Source organism: Bos taurus, chromosome 18 (assembly GCF_002263795.3).
Source record: "Bos taurus isolate L1 Dominette 01449 registration number 42190680 breed Hereford chromosome 18, ARS-UCD2.0, whole genome shotgun sequence".
Lineage (NCBI taxonomy): Eukaryota > Metazoa > Chordata > Mammalia > Artiodactyla > Bovidae > Bos > Bos taurus.
The window spans coordinates 46,185,500-46,204,439 of NC_037345.1; the positions used below are offsets into that span (position 1 = coordinate 46,185,500).

At 54.1% G+C, this 18,940-nt stretch overlaps 2 protein-coding genes across 3 annotated transcripts; one reads left to right on the forward strand and one right to left on the reverse strand.

The window, feature by feature from the left end:
- Positions 1-594: 594 nt before the first annotated feature.
- SBSN (suprabasin) lies at positions 595-5,246 on the reverse strand. Its single transcript, NM_001104997.1, has 4 exons — positions 3,687-5,246; positions 1,823-1,888; positions 1,661-1,705; positions 595-801 (listed from the first exon to the last, which is right to left on the reverse strand). Exons 1-4 carry the CDS (start codon positions 5,223-5,225, stop codon positions 778-780), a joined length of 1,674 nt encoding a protein of 557 aa, NP_001098467.1. The 5' UTR covers positions 5,226-5,246; the 3' UTR covers positions 595-777.
- Positions 5,247-9,995: 4,749 nt separating this feature from the next.
- GAPDHS (glyceraldehyde-3-phosphate dehydrogenase, spermatogenic) lies at positions 9,996-18,933 on the forward strand. Of its 2 annotated transcripts, none has more exons than XM_005218971.5 (11): positions 9,996-10,173; positions 12,283-12,445; positions 13,459-13,555; positions 13,740-13,846; positions 16,003-16,093; positions 16,174-16,292; positions 16,658-16,739; positions 17,029-17,180; positions 17,342-17,504; positions 18,520-18,617; positions 18,708-18,933. In XM_005218971.5, exons 1-11 carry the CDS (start codon positions 10,107-10,109, stop codon positions 18,778-18,780), a joined length of 1,212 nt encoding a protein of 403 aa, XP_005219028.1. In that variant the 5' UTR covers positions 9,996-10,106; the 3' UTR covers positions 18,781-18,933. The 2 variants fall into 2 exon arrangements, with proteins under 2 accessions (XP_005219028.1, NP_001035642.1); NM_001040552.2 differs by having other exon boundaries at positions 10,050-10,173; positions 12,307-12,445.
- Positions 18,934-18,940: the final 7 nt, after the last annotated feature.

Consider the following 18,940-nt stretch of genomic DNA (forward strand, 5'->3'; position numbering starts at 1 on the left):
TTTTAAATGTTAAAAATAAGTAAATAAACAGCAAAAGACCTCTGGGTTTACAGAATATCCTTTGTGGCTGTTTCTCTCTCCACTTGTTGTGTGACTTTGGTTGTGTTTCTTAACTTGCCTGAACCTCCATGTGATTTTTTATAAAATGGGGCAATAGCAGTACCTCTTACCTAACTGGTCAATTGAGGCGATTCAGCGAGGTCATGCATGTAACGCCCGGGGAGCCTAGCATGCCTTAATTACATGATACACACGGGTTACTATTGGTATTCCTTTGGGTCCACACCCCTGAAGGAGGATGCTAACTTTCTGGGCTCCACCAAGGTTCCTGCCATTTTCCCCCGGGTGCTCCTCCCCGCACTACTGGCCCGGCGGGGCTTTCCCTGCATGGATTTCCTCTCAGTGCCAAGAACGAACTTTGCACTAGTGAAGTATAACCTGTCCCTGTAACCACACTCCTCCATCAGATCAGCCCAAAATCTCCAGCTCCACCCATCCTGTGCATCAGACTCCCGGTTCCTCCAGCAGCAAGAGGAGGAAAGACAAGCCTCCTCCCATGAATCCCCCGCTTAGGGAGAATAATGGACCATGATGTTGTATAGTATATTGTATTTATTCACAAGTCTCAGTATTGACCCCTAAGGGACTCTAGAAATCCTCCCCCTTCCCTTCCCCACGCCCCCCCAACCCCGCCCTGCGTGCCCCAGCTCCTTCAGGTCACTTCAGCGGATATGACAATAGGAATGTCAGTGTCTTCAACCAGGCCAGTTCATCAGCTTAGGGAATGATGCTGGTGACGCTCTGGAGGAGAGAAGGAGAGAGGGAGTGGATACAGAGTCCTGCACCCTCACACCCCCTAAAGAGATGAGAGGGAGACTAGCTACTCCGGCCAGGAGTTGCTTCTGTTCCAGGGACTATCTTAAGGAAGGCGGCACCTAGACTCAGGAAGAACAGGGAGCCGGTCCACCCAGACACAGGTGCCAGGAGCCTCGGTAGAGACTGAGAAGCCTTGTCTGCTTTGCCTGAGAGGATCCTCCACCACCTCCAGAGCCCGGGAATAAACACGGGTGTGTCTCTGAGTTTCTGGCGTAGTCTTAGGGCTGTTCTACACCCTCACCCATTGGATCCAGTTTCAGGCCGCTGAATATACTGAGCACAGACGAGACCCAGGACTTCTCTTTGGGTCTAGAGGGAGGCCCAGGATCCCAGAGGAGCCTTTAGCCTGGTGGGGGGTGGGGGTGGGGAGGGACTTGCTGTCCACCAGGGACAGAGCTGGGGTTCCCGCCACCCAGGATGTTGCCACAAGACAGCAGGAACGAAACAGCCAAGGGAGTCACAGTGAAGAGAGCGGGTGTGATAGGAGATGCCGAGGGGCGTGGTGACAGGCACACGTGGGAAGGTTTCAGCAGCCCCTTCCTCCCTGGCTCCTAGATGCATAGGGACCCCTGGAGGTCTCTTCTGCTTGGATGGGAATAGAAAGAGCCCAAAAGGTGAGTGCAGGATGTGAAGAGCAGAGAGCAGGGAGGCAAGGCAGACCAGAGCTGGGAAACGGGTTGGCTGGCATCTGCAGAGCCTGAGTGTCTGTCCGAAGCACAGCTCTCAATGAACAGGTGATGGAAGAGGGTATGAGAACATCTCCAGAAACCACCTAGGCACTCACCTTCCACAGGACTGACAAGGCCATGAAGGGCTTGTTGACCGAAGCCTGAAATTCAAGGACAAGAGGCTCAGTCCCCAGCATCTGTCCCACCTACCACCCGAGGAAAGCCTCCGCTCCCCGCACCACCACCCTCCGAGTCCATGCTGTGTGCTCGAGACTTACTCCAGATGTTAAGGTTGTGGTTGCGGCCCCTCCGTGCTGGGTGGTGGATCCGCCTGGATGACCGTCCTGTGGACGAAGCCCAGACTGTTGTTACAGCCCCCCAGACCTTGAGGGTCTCCCAACTTCTTTTTTCCCAGTGGCCCGTTTTCCGTAGGGTGACTGGGACTGGGGTGGGAGGCATAAGCTCCCTCGCCGACCCGCACTGTCCAGGAAGAAAACCCAAAGCCCACGTGGCTGTGGGAATTCCATGAGAGGAGAAGCCAGGAACCATGTCTGCCCTTGCTGGTCAGTCTTCCCTCAATTCCCTTTTGTTCTGGTTAATGAGACGTTCTTAGTCACTGAGAAGGGGCCTCACTAGAAAGGGAGCCCAGAGGAGCCACACAAATACCAAGACCATAGTTTAATCTCCGCCCTGACCTCTAATACACTCTTCTACACACACTCCATCCTGATCACTAGTTCGGGCTGATCCCCACCCTGAACCCTCCCCAGACTCTCAGCAGCGCCTCTGCCTCTCACTGATGCTGCTAGCCTTGAGTCCCCAAACAAACCACCCACTCTTGGGCTCTATTCAGTGAATCCTGGCACCTGACTCACAGCCCTCTCCCTTACCCTGCACACTTTCAACATAGTTCTTCTCTCCGCACCCACCCATCCCTGGCTCCGTGGCTGGCAGCTTTCGAGGCCTGGGCCAGTCTGCAAGCTGGTATCCCAAGACTCTGCATGGAGAGTGGGGAGTGGGGAACTGGGGCAGGCAGGAGTCAGCCTTCTCTTGCTCCTCCTTGGTGCCCGTAATGCCGTGTGTGGTGCAGCTTGCATCCCAGTATCTCTCCCCTCTATGTAAGTGGGGATCAGAAATCCCCCAGGAAGTCTCCCTGGTGATCCAGTGGTTAAGACTCTGAACTTCCAATGCAGGAGGTGGGACATGGATCCCCGGTTGGGAACTAAGATCCCATATGCCACATGGCTATGCTCTCTATGCTTAGTTGCTCTGTCATGTCCGACTCTTTGCAACCCCATGGACTGTAGCCCACCAGGCTCCTCTGTCCGTGGGGATTCTCTAGGCAAGAATACTGGAGTGGGTTGCCATGCCCTCCTCCAGGGAATCTTCCCAACCCAGGGATTGAACTCAGGTCTTTGATCTTGCAGGCAAATTCTTTACCATCTGAGCCACCAGGGAAGCCCATGCTACATGGCACGGAGAGAGAAAGAAACAAACAAAGGAAGGAAGAAAGGAAGAAAGATCCTCTGGAAGGCCTCCTCTGACAGGGCAGTGTGGAAGAAGAGAAAAAAGCCTAACTTGCAATTCACCAAAGCTGTGTGCTAGCCATGTGACCTTGGCAAGTCCCTCAAACCTCACTGAGCTTCTGGTTCCTTATCTGAGAATCAGGGAGTCAGCATCCTTACCTGACTACCTCAGAGGCTTGCTATGAAAATTAAACAGAGTGGGCTTATCTCCCAGAGCTAGTCCTAAAGTTCATGCTGACGTTCTGGGTTTTCTCAACACTCATTCTCTTTGCTCCATAATAGATCTTGGCCTCAGTAACTACTTCCTGTTCCCCAGGGGAGGCAGTGCTCCTCCCTACCGATTGCCTTAACTGGGAAGACAGCTCCCTGGAGGTGGGGCTGGGGTCCTGTCCATATAGGGCTTTGCAGATAAGATGGCTTAATCAGTCTGACCTGTTGGCCACCAGCTCCTTTGTAAGGGAGATGGAGAGTGGGAAGCCCAAGCTTCCCCCAAGCTTAGCTGCCCAAACTTCTTTCACCAAATGATGGTGACGTGGGCTCCCCAAAATGTCCCAAGGGTTGAACTTCTCCCTCCCCCAACACCCTTCTCCCCACTTCCCCACCCCTGTTCACCTACATTCAGCAGCTGGTTGGCCTCCTTGCCGGCTTGGTTGACCCCATTATGAACATTCTGCTGCAACCTGTCCTCCTGCTTCCCGGCCTGGCCTGCAGCATGGTGGACACCTTGGCCAAGTTTCTCCGCTTCCTTTCCAGCCTGGCCAGCAGCGTGGTTGACCCCATGGCCCAATTTCTCTGCCTCCTTGCCGGCCTGGTTGACCCCATCATGGACCCCTTGAGCCACTTTACCCGCCTGCTTTCCGGCCTGTTCAGCGGCGTGGTGGGCCCCCTGCCCAAACTTCTCTGCCTCCTTCCCAAACTGCCCAGCGGCATGGTGGACCCCCTGCCCAAACTTCTCTGCCTCCTTCCCAGCCTGATTCACTCCATGTTGGACCCCCTGGACTATTTTTTCTCCCTCTTTCCCAGCCTGCCCGGCAGCATAATGAACATCCTTGCCAAACTTCTCTGCCTCCTTCCCAGCCTGATTCACTCCATGTTGGACCCCCTGGACTATTTTTTCTCCCTCTTTCCCAGCCTGCCCGGCAGCATGGTGGACTCCTTGACCAAACTTCTCTGCCTCATTCCCAAACTGCCCAGCACCATGGTGGACCCCCTGCCCAAACTTCTCTGCCTCCTTCCCAGCCTGATTCACTCCATGTTGGACCCCCTGGACTATTTTTTCTCCCTCTTTCCCAGCCTGCCCGGCAGCATGGTGGACTCCTTGACCAAACTTCTCTGCCTCATTCCCAAACTGCCCAGCACCATGGTGGACCCCCTGCCCAAACTTCTCTGCCTCCTTCCCAGCCTGATTCACTCCATGTTGGACCCCCTGGACTATTTTTTCTCCCTCTTTCCCAGCCTGCCCGGCAGCATGGTGGACCCCCTGCCCAAACTTCTCTGCCTCATTCCCAAACTGCCCAGCCGCATGATGGACCCCCTGCCCAAACTTCTCTGCCTCGTTCCCAAACTGCCCAGCGGCATGGTGGGCCCCCTGACCAAACTTCTCTGCCTCGTTCCCAAACTGCCCAGCGGCATGGTGGGCCCCCTGACCAAACTTCTCTGCCTCTTTCCCAGCCTGCCCAGTGGCATGGTGGGCCCCCTGGCCAAACCTCCCTGCATCACTTCCCGCCTGGTTGACCCCATGAGGGACCCCCTGAATCACTGTGTCTGCCTCCTTCCCAACCTGTCCGGCAGCGTGGTTGACCCCATGGGCAAGCTTCTCTGCTTCCTTTCCTGTATGTCCGACGCCATTGTTGATTCCATGGGCTACCTTGTCCAAGCCACGGTTGAGCCCCTGGACACCCTTCTCCAGCTCCTTGCCGGCCTGGTTCCCCATGCTGCTGAGTCCATTAAAAACTTTCTCCACTTCCCTTCCAGCTTGAGTGATTCCATTGTTGATGCCTTCCAGGGCCTTGCCCACTTCTCTCTCTGCACTGCTCAGCCCTCGGTTGATCCCTTCAATGACCTTCTCAATGGGATCATTGTTGGCCGCCCATCCAGGCAGAGCCCCCAGTAGCAGCAGGAGGGAGCAGGAGCTGAGCAAACTGGCAAGATGCATATTGTTGGGCAAGCGGGGAGGATGCAGAGAAGAGCCAGGGAGGCAAAGCTGCTATTTATCCTCTGCCTCCTTTGCTCTTCTCCACCCCTCATGACTCAATTACCCTGTGAGGTGCTTAGTCCCCGATCAGGGAGGTATTTCCCAGGGAGATCTGGGGTTGAGCAATGAGAAGAGGAGGAAAAGAGGGTGAGTCATGAATGGAGAAGACTCACACGGCATCTTTGCTCCTTGCCCAGCTCTCACCCTCCACCCCTGAGCCCATATGTCTGCCCTTTCAATCACCTGCTTTTTTCATTCCTGTCACTATCCAGGCTTCATCTCTCCCAACCCCATCTTCAGTCACCCTTCATCCCTAGGACCCTGGCTGGTTCTTCAGCATCTTCACTCCTCTCAGGGGATCTAAGGATCCAGCTTCCCCAGAGACAAGGGTCTGAAAAGATGGTGAGCAGGGGCCAGAAGCACCCCCCAGGGAGTGGAAGCAATCATTAGACCTTGCTCTGATTGTTGTTGTTGACCCCCAACCCCAACACTTACTATGCTCCAGCCACACAGGTCTTCTCTCTGGTCCTCAAACACACCGAGCTCATTCCTGCCTCATGCCCTTGGCACTTGCTCTTCTCTCTGCCCAGAATGAAGAACTCAGATTTTCACAGGTTAGGTTCCTCCTCACTCTCTTCTTGCCTCAGATGTCACCTTCTCAAAACACCCTTCCCTGGCCCTCCCCCAGTTATACTCTGTAATGTCATCCTTTACTTTTTATAAGCTCTTACCACAATCTGAAATTATTTTTTATTGTCTGTCTCACCTATCAGATTGTACGCTTCCCAGGTGGCGCAGTGGTAAAGAACCCACCTACCAATGCAGGAGATCTCAGTTCGATCCCTGGGCTGGGAAGATGCCCTGGAGGAGGGCATGGCAACCCACTCACTGGATTCTTGCCTGCAGGATCCCCACAGACAGAGGAGCCTGGGGGGCAACAGTCCATGGGATCACAGAGAGTCAAATATGACTGAGCACGTGCACACACACACACACATCCCTATCAGTTTGTAGACTTCCAGAGGACCTTTGTCTGTGTTGGTCATGCTATATCCTGAGCTTCGAGAACATTCAGTAAACATTTGTAGGTTGAACAATGGATGGCTTAGAAGAGAGTCCAGGCCTGAGCCTGGGTCTCAGAGCATGATGGAGGGAAGTTTGTATGTGTCCCCAGAGCAGCATCAGGTCCCTTGGTGAGGGTGGAAGATTTTGGAACCAGAAACACATTCTTGCCCTACCTCCCAGCCCTTGGGCAAGGGCAGAGGACTGATTGCCACTAGCTGGGACAGGACGTAGTGTCTCCTGAAAAGCCGGTTGAGGCAGCCACAGGGAGGAGCCGAAGACCCAGGGCAGCAGGAGCCAGTCAGCCAGAACCTGGGCTGGGGGCCAGGAGCTCATCCCTTCCTCCCTCCTCCCCCTGAGGCCTCCTAAGTCCCGACCTGAAGTCCCAAGTGTTGACATAATGGCAAGAGCTGGAGACAGAAACAGCTGAGAGTTTGGCCTCAGTGTGGAGTGGGACATCGAGCAAAGGGCAGGGGGCGGTGGTAGGTCTGTCCTTGGTGGGTCTGTAGAGCTGGTTTGGAGGGACTAGAAGGATGATGGCCAGTGGGTGGGTACAGTTGGGTGTCGGGGTGAAAGATATTTGGGTTTTGGTGCCAAGGGGAGAGCCTGGGAGAGGGGGTGAAGGTGGGTTTGCAGGTGGGCAGGCCAGGCACGAAGGAATGTGCTGGGTGTGAGCAGGTGGGGGCGGCGGAGTTATGCGTGTGGGTGCCCAGGTGTGGCGAGAATCTGCACGTGTTTTCAGGCTTTGCTCAACAAGGGTGACAAGATCCACTTCCCCTGGAGGACCCAGGGCTCCATCTCAGATCCAGGGATCCAGATCCAGAAAGCCAGGAGTTTCTGCCTTCTCTTCTCTAGGTTCTGCCCATAGACCATGATTAATTGTGCCACCTCTCCAAGCTTGAGCTTACCAAGTTGGGTTCACAGTCCAAGGATAAAGTCAAATCTCTGGGCAACTTCAGGTGTGGCTTTCCTGCCCTTGTCCCGCACCAGAATGAGGGAGTTCCCCAGGCTGGGAGGTTGCTAGGTGGGGAAGGGTGAGCTTCAGAATCTTAATCTGCCCCGAGACTGAGAGGTGGGGTTTCTCCTTCGGAAATGTACTCCGTTTCTCTCCCCCACCCTCCATCCTACCACCTTCTGTCAGTCTCCATCCTTCTCTTCAGTGCATAGTCCTCATTGTTGTTGTTCAGCCACTCAGTCATGTCCCACTCTTTGCAACCCCATGGACTGCAACACATCAGGCTTCCCTGTGCTTCACTATCTTTGCTCAAACCCACGTCCATTGAGTTGGTGATGCCATCCAACCATCTCGTCCTCTGCCGCCCCCTTCTCCACCTGCCCTCAATCTTCCCCAGCATCAGGGTATTTTCCAATGAGTCGACTCTTTGCATCAGGTGGCCAAAGTATTGGAGCTTCAGCTTCAGCATCAGTCTTTTCAATCAATATTCAGGGTTGATTTCCTTTAGGACTGACTGGTTTGATCTCCTTACGTCCCAAGGGACTCTCAAGAGTCTTCTCCAACATCACAGTTCAAAAGCATCAATTCTTCATGCTCAACCTTCTTTATGGTCCAACTCTCACATCCATACATGATTACTGGAAAAATCATTCATTCTCACTTGCACTATTTAACTCAGGACTTTGGCATCTATCTCCATGTATGAGATTAACCTGGAGTTGTCCTTTCTCTGCTGTTTCCTAGAGTGAGTCGTGGAGGTTTCAGGAGCTGAGCTGTCACAGCACCCCCACAGCACTCCCATGAAGTGTGCAATGTGGGTACACACAGTGTGCCTGCCACTCCATGGGGCCTCAGAGCCCAGGCCCTACCCGGAGTGCCTCAGCACAGGAGCTGCCACTAGGCTTCCCAGCTTCACTTAGGCTCTGCACTAGGTCCTGTAGAATGGCGAATATTTGTTCCCAGGGCCTCAGCACATCTTGCCCATAAAATCATTGGGATCTGAGTCACCCTTTGGGAGGACAGATCTTAACTCCTTGTTTCTTCTCTCGTTATTGGCCTCCGCAGATTTGCCATTTCTTTTTTTTTTGGTGGCACTGGGTCTGTGTTGCTGGGCATGTGTTTTCTCAAGTTGCAGTGTGCAGGCTTCTCATTGTGGTGGCTTCTCTGGTTGTGGAGCTCAATATCCAGGGCTCGTGGGCTTCAAGTTACTGTGCACAGTAGTTGCGTTGCATGGGCTTAATTGTCCCGAGGCTTGTGGGATCTTCCCAGACCACAGAAGTCCCACCATTTCTTTTTGTACCAGTTTTGATTCCTCGTATTTTCTAAGAACATTTTAACTGCATCTAGTTTTTCATATCTATTATTGTAAAGGCATACAAAATCAGTCCCTTTTCAGTCCTGGTTTTATTTGTGCACACTTCCTCCACCTTGACTATACATGTTAAATTTGGTACCCCCCCACCTCTGTTCTCCTTTTTGGTCTGGGTTTGTTGACATCTCCCCAACTGTTCACTCAACTTATTTTCAGTTTCACCTTTCTCATCCAAGCAGGAAGGCCTCACCCTTGCTCTGTCTCATGGCAGATGCTTAGCAAACTGAGTCCTTATGGAGGTTAGGGGAAGGAAGAGGTTATGTCATTCTGCCCTTTCTTGCTTCCACACCTCTCTCTGGGACGATGACTCCCTCCTGGCCCAAATCCCCCCGAAATCTTGGTCACAACTGTGTGTCAACTGGCCCTACAGGTGAAGGTGCCTGCCTGTGAGTCACAGATGAGCAAGCAAGCCCCCACACCCCATGCTTTGGGGGAAGGGAGCCATCAGTCCATGTGTTCTTCCCAGAATGTTTAATGAAAGCCTGCTTTGTGTCAGGCACAGGAGCTGGAGGACCAGTGATGAACAAAACAGAAAACAATGGGCCCAACAGGGAGACAATGAACAAGTAAAGGAGTAACTGCATCATGGGAAACTAAATACATGAAAAGCCATCAGGAAAAGAAGAGCATGTGTGACAGGACAGGACTCAAGATTGGGCATCAGAAGAAACCTCAGGAGGTTACATTTATTCATTCATCCTGGAATTATTTTTTGAGCAAGCACCTTTTAAGTACCATTCTTCTAGTCAATGGGATATAAAAGTTACAAAGGCAGACAAGCCCTCTAATGGGCAGAGACAATTTGTAAGAAAAAAAAAAAAAGGATAAATAAAATGATCTTTAGAGAGAGACATATGCCGGGAGGAAAATAAAATTATAGAGAATAAACCTAGAGCAGATTGGCACATTTTCATATGTAACCCAGGATGGGAAGTCAAACAAAGATTCCTGGATGACAGGAGTAATTAATGGTCATGGCAGGTAGTGACTGAGAAAGGAGAGAACTTTAGATGTGGAGTTAGGAGGAACTCTCTTAGAGCGTAGCACCTGAGGGAAACCAAGAGGCTGCCAAGGGAAGAACTTGAATGAGTACCAGAACGAATGAATAAATACAGGACTTCCAGGCAAAAAGAAATAGCGAGGATAACTATCCAGAGGAGGGTCCAGAAGAGCATACAGCCTGTGTGCCCAAGAAGAAAGAACAGAGAAAGGGCTTTGAAGATCAGTGCAAAATGTTGGATTCCATTCGAGACGCCAGGGATGGTCTTGGAAGGGTGGTACATGGCCGCAGCCACGTGCCTCGACTGGGACTGGGGCTTCGCACCGGCTCCTCTGTGACGTCACAGGACGTCACGGAAAGAAGTTCCGGTCCCTCCAGCCCTGAGCCCCGTCAAGCAGTAACACCGCGGCGAGTGCCAGGGCGGCTGGCTGGGCCATGAAACCTTAGAAGGCCATGTCGAAACGCGACATCGTCCTCACCAATGTCACCGTTGTCCAGCTGCTGCGACAGCCGTGCCCTGGTGAGGGAGGCGGCGGAGCGACCCCCGGGAGGGAAGAAAGGGCGGTGGGTCCGAGCCCCTGCCGGCGGGAGGCGCCCTGGTAGCGTCCACCAGGAGCCGGACAGGGGGTGCGGGGTGAGGGACCACTTGCCGGTCGGGGCTCTTCCATCCGGAGCCGCTGCCCTCGCTCCCCACAGCCCCACCCTCCTCACCACCTAGTTTGCGGGCAAAGTGCGTTCTATGACGGTGGTGGAGGGAAAGGGGACCCCCGCCTCCAGGCTGGGCTTTGCGCCCGTAGCGCCATGGAAGGGTAGAAACCGTCCTGGGTGAAGGCAGGAGCCGGGTCTACGAGGGGGCACCCGGGATCTTCACCCCCTTCCCGCCCCGCCCCCTTACCGACTGAAGGCTAGGCCGCCCGCAGCCTCCGCACCTGAGGGGTGGGCAGGGCCGCGGTGGGTGGGGCTTGGGCGGGGCTCCAGAGTCCTGGAGACCCTGGAACGCGCCTGTAGGCCTTGAACCCCCCTCCCTGCTTATCACTCGCTCAGTGATCTCAGTCGTGGGTTTCCCCTCGGCAAAGTGGATATACAGCGCATACCTCACAGGATTCAGTGAGCTGATGCACGTGAAGAGCTCAGCACAGCACCTAGCCTTGGTGGCACCAGGAAATGGGAGCGTCATTGTAAATAATTGATAGCGCGCCCAGTACCGTGTTTCACCTACGGGGTGAAGCTTCATCACCGAAGCTGCCCCAGGCTCTTCCTTCCCAGCCCATGTACCCGATCCAGGAGCAGAGGGAAGAAGGCAAGCCTGGGGCAGGTTGCAAAAGGACCAGCTAGGGTTTCTCCTGAAAGGTCACAGAGTAGGCTCAAATCCCTACTCTTCACCATATGAAGAAATGCCCCCTTTTCACGAGGGCAGAAACAAAACCCCCAGGAATACCGACATTCTTAAGGTCACCAATAAACACTGACCAATAGTTTTATGAACTTGTAGCGGTACTGGAAACACACACAGCCCAGCCTCAGGTCACAAGGTCTTTGGCAGACTGGAGAGATTAGAAGAGAGGTCAGCTGACCCCCAGCTCCTAATCCCACCCCCTCCAAAGTCCCTTTGATTCTGGTGCCAAACACAACTCCAACCTTCATCCTCCAGGCTCTCTCCAATCCCTTCCCTTCCCTTCCCTCATGAATACACTTAGTGTCAGACGTTCTCCCCTCTATTAAAACCAGCACCGATTGTGCCTTGAGATCTCGCTGAGTCCTCACAGTAGCTCCCAGGCGAAGGGTCAGGTGTGACACCAGGAAACAGGCTAGTTTCATTACCTTGCTCAAGACAACTCAGCTGGCAGGTGGCTGAGCCAGGGCTGACATCCAGGCCTGACCCCCAGCTTGAAACCCTCTGCCAGCCAGGCCCCCTTGACTGCTGTCTCCACCAGGTCCCTCCTCCCCACATCAAACCCTCAAACTGTAGCTCAGACAACACAGCTTCAAGCATGTTTTAAACACAGTATGGATGTGGACATGCATGTTTGGAGAAGCAGAAGCTGATAGGGGTTTCCATTCGCTTCATATGTTACGATGGACTTATGTTTCCGAGGATAAGAATCACCTTGGAAACAGGATTCCTGGGGCTCAGTGCAGACCCGCTGAGTCAGATTTCCCTAGGAAGAGGTCTTCCCATGATCCTTACCAAAACAGTTTGGGGACCACTGGACTAGATCAGTTATCAGATAAGTTTGGGAAACAATCTTCAAAATATTGTGTGTGGCATGTTTCCTAGACTCTCCTGTAAGCACTACTGTGTCACCTCATTTAATCCTTACAGCGATCCTCTGAGAGAAGTACCATTATCATCTCCATTTTACAGAGGAGGAACACGAGGCACACAGACCATCACCCCAAGCAGTTGTTAAAAATACACATCCACTGAGTTAGAATCCCCAGGGAAGAGGCCCTGGCACTGTTATTTTAAAGCAAGCCCACCCCCTATCCTCTCTGTGGATTGGGTAGTTTGAGGAACACTGGGCTCGACAGAAGCCAGCAGCAGATCCTGAGTGGCAAAGATGGCTTGTTCTGTCGCAGTGATGGTACAGCTCATTAGCTCATTGTCCCTCTCCCCTGCTCCCAACAGTAACCAGAGCACCGCCCCCACCAGAGCCCAGGGTTGAAGCAGAGCCTGAGCCCCCGGCCCAGCCCCAGCCCCAGCCGGAGCCAATCAAGGAGGAAGTCCCACCACCTCCACCGCCCCCTCCTGCACCTAAGAAGGTTCGGGAGCTGATAGTTGGCATCAATGGGTGAGTCACCCCTGAGCGGTTCCCAAAGCTTTAGGGCCTACCCCTAAAGCTCTACCCCGTTGGGCTTCCCTGGTGGCTCATCTGCCTGCAATACAGGAGACCTGGGTTTGATCCCTGGGTTGGGAAGATCCCGTGGAGAAGGAAATGGCAACCTATTCCAGTATTCTTGCCTGGGAAATCCCATGGACATGGACAGAGGAGCCTGGTGGGCTACAGTCCATGGGGCCACAGAGTCGGACATGACATAGTGACTAAACAACGACACACTATTACTAAAGGGGGCATTTCCTCACATCTTACCAATGCTTTCATCCTGCCCATCCTGGAGAAACACAGGGATAAAGTCAAGAGGGCTCCACCTTCAGAGAGCTCACATTTGGGTAGAAAGTCAATGAATACGGAACACGGCAGCTCAGTGGTGAACAGTGTGGAACCTGGGGGAAGAGCAAAACTGAAGAGGGCTATGTTAGCCAGGGACTCAAGGAAGGCCTCTGGGAAGTGACACTGGAGTCCGACCATGCTCTGAGTGACAATGGGGCAGCAAGCAATGGCTAAGGGGTGTAGGGGGCAGCTCAGTGTTCTAAGGACAGGCAGGAATTCAGCACAGCTAGTGGGGGGTGGCACAAGCAAGGGAGAAGAGGACGGAGGATGGTGGAAAGCCACACAGGGGCCTGAAGGACCATGGTGAGGCGTTTGGATCTGGTTTTACTGATAGACGGGGATAGAGGTTTTCATTTTTCAGCTCGATAATCTGACCTGAAGTTCTACAGGATGCATCCAGCTATTAAGTGAGGAATAGGGGTGAGAGGACAGAGGGGCAGAGAAACGGTGGAAACGGGCGAGATCGTGTGAGCAAAATGACACTGGCCCGCACAGGGATGGGACCATCTTCCCCAGACTGAGACATCCCACCCAGTCCTCGAGCAGGCCTCTTTAACCCCTCCCTCCCGCCCCCCGCCCCTGCCTGCTAACTGGGGACTCTGAGGACAAACCCCTAACCTTCTCCCTGGCAGATTCGGACGCATCGGTCGTCTAGTGCTGCGTGCCTGCATGGAGAAGGGCGTTAAGGTGGTAGCAGTGAACGACCCATTCATTGACCTGGAATATATGGTGAGCAGCAGACAAAAGGCAGGGTGGGAGACGGTGGGACCGGAGTGGCGAAGGGGTTCGGGGGAGCTCTGTGGAAGGCTCCCAGCTGCCCTGTGGACCCCTCACGGGGGGCGGGGGGTGCTGGTCCCGAGAGATGCTCACTCCCCATCCACCCCAGGACTAGAAGTCCTTCTGTCTCCTGCAGGTGTATATGTTTAAGTATGACTCCACCCATGGTCGATACAAGGGGAACGTGGAACACAAGAAAGGACAACTGGTCGTCGATAACAATGAGATCAGTGTCTTCCAGTGGTAAGGGCAGCTGTCTGATGCCAACCTGCAACATATTAATGCAGGGGTTGTAGAGGTGATTAGAAGGGGATTCCAGCCTCTCATGTAGGGTTCAATTTGTAACCCCCCAAACTACATGTGCATATGCTTCCAGGTACTGGTTTGGAGAGGCGATCTTGGAGAAGCCCCTGACCCCTAGAATGGGGAAGCAGTAATCTAGAAACATGTCCGCCTGTACTCAAAATACTTTTATTTAATACACATGTGTGTGTTTTCTCTGAGGCGTATCAGCTCAACCTGTCTAAAATTCAACTCTTGATTATCCTTCAACCCTTCAATCTATTTATCCCCCTGCCCAGGAAACGGCATCACCATCTAGCCAACTACTTCCATTCAGTTCCTACACAGCAGCCACAGAAGCCTTCTTAAACAGCTGGACTGGTTACCCCCCATCCCCACTTAAATCCTCCAGTGGCTTTCCCGTCACCCCACAAACAAAATCCCAGCTGCTGACGGGGTTCCCCACCAACTATGTGCCCCATGCCCCAGCCCCATGTCACCAAAGACACACTGGCGATCGACCTCTTGGAACCCTGCTCCAGCACCTCTTAGAACCCACTTCACCCAGTTCTCACTGATACAAACACTCATCCTTCATCTAAAGATGTATTTGTGGTTTTTTAAATATTTATTCGGTTACCTCAGGTCTTGGTTGCGGCCCATGGGCTCAGTGGTTGCCATACGCGGGCTTAGTTGCCCTGCTGCGTGTGGGATCTTAGTTCCCTACCTTAGGACTCAAACCCATGTCCCCTGCATTGCAAAGTGGATTCTTAACCACTGGACAACCAGGGAAGTCCCTTAAAGATAATGTTTAGAATCTAGTAAGTCAAAATCAGTAACAACTAGATGTTTACTAAGCTTCAAATACATTTTCAAAATACCAAAAAAAAAAAAAAATTAAAATTTATAAAATGGGAATCAGTAAATCTACTTTATCTAAGGTAAATTAGCCACTGCTGGCCCTATGGCTGCCTTCCATTTTTCACACATGCACACTTGCAAGCCCTCTCCAGCTGCAGGCAAGATCCACGGCCTTCCCAGTGCTCTTCCCAGCAGGTCCACTCTCAGCCCCGCTGTCCATCAGTGGTCAGGTATGGGTGGAGGTGAGGACTGGAAAGTCAGAATGAGAGAGGCTGTCCGACCCCAATTTGAAGTCATGACAACAAAAACAATTCGATTCCAGCAGAGCAGTTGTTGCTCAGACACAGAGTCCTTTCCTTCCTGGGCCCGGGCACCATGATCCCTGTCCCCTAGGGCACCCTCCCAGTGCTGCTCCGCCCCCACACAGCCACCCCGTGTGTGCCCCACTTGGGGGCCGCCTTCTCTGGTGACTGCAGTCCTTTTTCTCCCTTCCCCACTGCTCTGCATCACAGCACCATGGATGCCCTCTGGCATGTCTGCACAAGCAGTGTGGCTTATGTGTGTACTTTATCCTGCTCCCCCACTTCCTGTTGCATGACCCTGGGCAAGGGCATGAAGCTTGGTTTCCTCGTGTATCTGATGGGGATGCTGATCATACCCACCGCAGCCGGAGCAGGGAGAAGGGCCAGAGGTGTGCGGGGAGCACCAGAAAGGTCCTCCTCCCACAAAGCCTCATGCAGCGCTCCCGCAGGGAGGGCCCTGTCAGTCTGCAGTACCACTGTTGCTCTGGCACCTGTGGGCACAGGCCCTGGCCCCCTGGGTAGACTCAGTGCTTCTTGAAGAACGAATGAATAGAATCCTCAAAACAGGCCCCTGGGCAGGAGGGCAGGGCCCATGACAAGCTAGGGGAGGGGGCTGGGGTCTCCAGAGTCACTGACTGCCGCATGCCAGCTTCCCAACTGCTGCAGAGGAAATTTGTTGAAGGGCCCTTTCCCCAACTTGGAAGGCAGAAAAAGGGGAGGGGGATATAAGAGAAGAGCTGCTTGGGTCAGATGATGAAAAGGGGGACCTGCCAGATGACCACAGAGTGAGAGCCATGCGTGGTGCCCAGGGAGACGAGGAAGACACTCATTCCTGCCAGATGGCCTGGCAGGAAGGCCTCGGGTCAGCCTTTCTCAAATGGTGAAGGCCAGGGACTATGAAGGGGAGGTCAGGCAGCGGAGAGACTGACTGATGGCGCTGTCGCCCCTCCACAGCAAGCAGCCCAAAGAAATCCCCTGGAAGTCTGTCGGGAGCCCCTTTGTGGTGGAGGCCACCGGTGTGTACCTGTCCTTAGAGGAAACTAAGGTAAGTTGGGAGGAGACACCTGGGGCTGCCTGGGTGGGGTGGCACTCGAAGTGTCTCATGACTCTCTGCTTCTTCTCTAGGCCCACATCGAGGCAGGTGCCCAGCGTGTGGTCATCTGTGCGCCCTCTCCAGATGCACCCATGTTTGTCATGGGGGTGAACGAAAAGGAATATAACCCCAGCTCCATGAAAATCGTCAGGTAACGACGTATGGGCAGCAATATTCTGCAGGGTGTGCCTGAAGGACAAGCCTGGGGGTGGGGGGTGGGGGAGACAGGAATCCGTCTCACCCTCACCACTGCCCCTCGCCCCCTGGTGCTGTCTTCACTTCACTCCACTTCTCCTTCCCAAGGTCTTAGCAGCCCTCTTGTTCATGTTACCCTAAAGCCATCAGTTAGAAATGTTCTCAGAACATGTTTGGGGAGCTTCCGCTCCCCACTGCTCCCTCATCCCCAGCCCGTTTTCAGCAAACCAAGTCTGTGTGCAAACCCTGAAGGTCAGGTAAGGGGGGAGGGGCAGCTCTGCGGCTCACCTCATGGTGCCCTGGCACTCCTGGCTGTTTCAGCAATGCATCCTGCACCACCAACTGCCTGGCCCCCCTCGCCAAGGTCATCCATGAACGATTTGGGATTCTGGAAGGGCTGATGGTAAGCTGGGGAAAGGGGATGGGGCAGGAGACACAGCTGGGAACCTGTACCTCTTCCTCCCGTACTTGCTTCATGTGTGGAGTTAACAGGGAGAGGCTGGTTTTCTGGGAGGGGAGAAGCCCACCAGTGGTGACATCCTTTGAACTCTGGATCCTGCCTGCATGTGCTCCTCCTGTGGATGGGTGGTTGTGGCCCTGCCAACCTCCACACTTGGACCACTAACCTTGGGCCTGGGAAGAAGAAGCCTAGGAGCCGGGAAGGCCTCACCTTGGCCCTCTTCCTCCCCAAGACCACAGTCCATTCCTACACGGCCACCCAGAAGACAGTGGATGGGCCATCGAAGAAAGCCTGGCGAGACGGACGGGGCGCCCACCAGAACATCATCCCAGCCTCCACGGGGGCTGCTAAGGCCGTGGGCAAAGTCATCCCAGACCTCAAAGGGTATGAGAGCATGAGGCTGCAACTGGGGCGGGGGCCCACCCCAGGAGGACTGGACTGGCCCCCAACCCTGGAGGTGTCCAGTGTGGGGAAAGCAGAGACAAGGGGGAATGGTGGCGGGGCCCCTGGGTTCTGACTCCTGCCCCTGCTGTGGGATTCTTCAGGAAGCTGACAGGAATGGCATTCCGAGTGCCAACCCCAGACGTGTCTGTGGTGGACCTGACCTGCCGCCTGGCCCAGCCTACCCCATACTCAGCCATCAAGGACGCCATCAAAGCAGCAGCCAAGGGGCCCATGGCTGGCATCCTTGCCTACACGGAAGATGAGGTAGGAGCTGAGAAGGGACCCTGGGAAGAGCCCTCTGGGGAGGGGGCATGGTATTCCATTCACCAAGGAGTTGTTTGCAGCGTATTAAGACAGGACCTGCAGGGCTGGGAAGGTCAGCTCTCCCCACCAAATCAGGTCTCTGTACTCGCTCCCCTTTGGTCTGGACTGCTTTTCCCTCAAGTAGCCACACAGGGTGCCTTCACCTTCTCCAAGTCACTACTTAAACCTCTCACCTCTTTTTGTGGCCCTTGTCCTTACCTGAAATGTCATTTCATGGTCACTGTTGGCTCTGCTAGCATGAACACTCCAAGACAGTAGTGACCTTGGGACTCCTTTTTCACTTCCATAGCTCCAGCCATCTTCCAGGGCCTGGCATACAGCAGGTGCTCAACACATGCTTAGTGAACAAGACAAGGATTCCCATTTTTCAACACTTGCTTTGGGCCGGCCACAGCCCATGGCCTTCCCTGTGAGGAATGGGTATCACCTCCCTCTGCTCCATCAGTCCACTTTGGTGCTGTCTCCCTGCTTTAGCTCCTTCAAGTCCACCCTCCCAAAGCTGCCGGGATCTCTTAAAGAAATCAGATCACATCATCCTCAGAGCTGGAAACCTTCCTGTAGCCTTCCACCGTGCTAGGGTCAAACCCCCAAGGGCCCTCCTGCTCCAGTTCCTTCCACCTCAGACCCTACTGAGGGGTGGAACTGACCAGATCCTCCTAGTCCTCCAGAGCCAGGCTCACCACCTTCCCTCAAGGGCCTCTGGCGACTCATCCCCCTTGCAGGATTCCCAGGAAGAGATGTCTATTGGTGCAGCATCAAAGGCTGTTTGCAGTCTATATCCTTTAGCCTGGCCCCTATGAGGCCCCTATGCAATGCCCCCATGAGTCTCCCTCATACCCTGTCCCCAGAACCTGGACAAAGTGGGGCTCCATCAAATACTGTGCGCCCAAGAGACTGAGCTCCTGAAGGTCCTTCTTCTGCGACCCACGCTTATCTTTGAAATTCTGATCTTCAGGTCGTGTCCACGGACTTCCTTAGCGATACCCACTCGTCTATCTTCGATGCTAAGGCCGGCATCGCGCTCAACGACAATTTCGTGAAGCTCATTTCCTGGTAAAGGGGGAAGGTGTCAGAGACCGTGGTGGGCAGAGTGGGAGTGGCCGGAAAGGATCCCCTGAACCCCCTCCATCCCTCCCTCCCCAGGTACGACAATGAATATGGCTACAGTAACCGAGTGGTGGACCTCGTCCGCTACATGTTCAGCAGAGACAAGTGAAGCAGGCTGACCCCCCTCTGCTTCCCAGTGCTCCCGGGCCGGAACCTGTTTCTCCTATCCCCGTCCTCGGCCCCCCGGGGAAAGGTGGGCGTCCCCGCGCGAGGGGCCTGTGCCGCTGGGCCAGTGGTAAAATAAAAACCCAGAGTGCTCACAGCTGCGC

Excerpts from the sequence above, each read along its gene's own strand:
- SBSN (NM_001104997.1), bottom strand. The coding sequence starts at position 5,225 with ATGCATCTTGCCAGTTTGCTCAGCTCCTGCTCCCTCCTGCTGCTACTG. Across the intron at positions 1,889-3,686 it reads AGGCCAACCAGCTGCTGAAT|GACGGTCATCCAGGCGGATC; the intron begins GTAGGTGAACAG and ends CTTCGTCCACAG. Across the intron at positions 1,706-1,822 it reads CCACAACCTTAACATCTGGA|GCTTCGGTCAACAAGCCCTT; the intron begins GTAAGTCTCGAG and ends CTTGAATTTCAG.
- GAPDHS (XM_005218971.5), top strand. The coding sequence starts at position 10,107 with ATGTCGAAACGCGACATCGTCCTCACCAATGTCACCGTTGTCCAGCTG. Across the intron at positions 12,446-13,458 it reads CTGATAGTTGGCATCAATGG|ATTCGGACGCATCGGTCGTC; the intron begins GTGAGTCACCCC and ends TCTCCCTGGCAG. Across the intron at positions 18,618-18,707 it reads TTCGTGAAGCTCATTTCCTG|GTACGACAATGAATATGGCT; the intron begins GTAAAGGGGGAA and ends CTCCCTCCCCAG.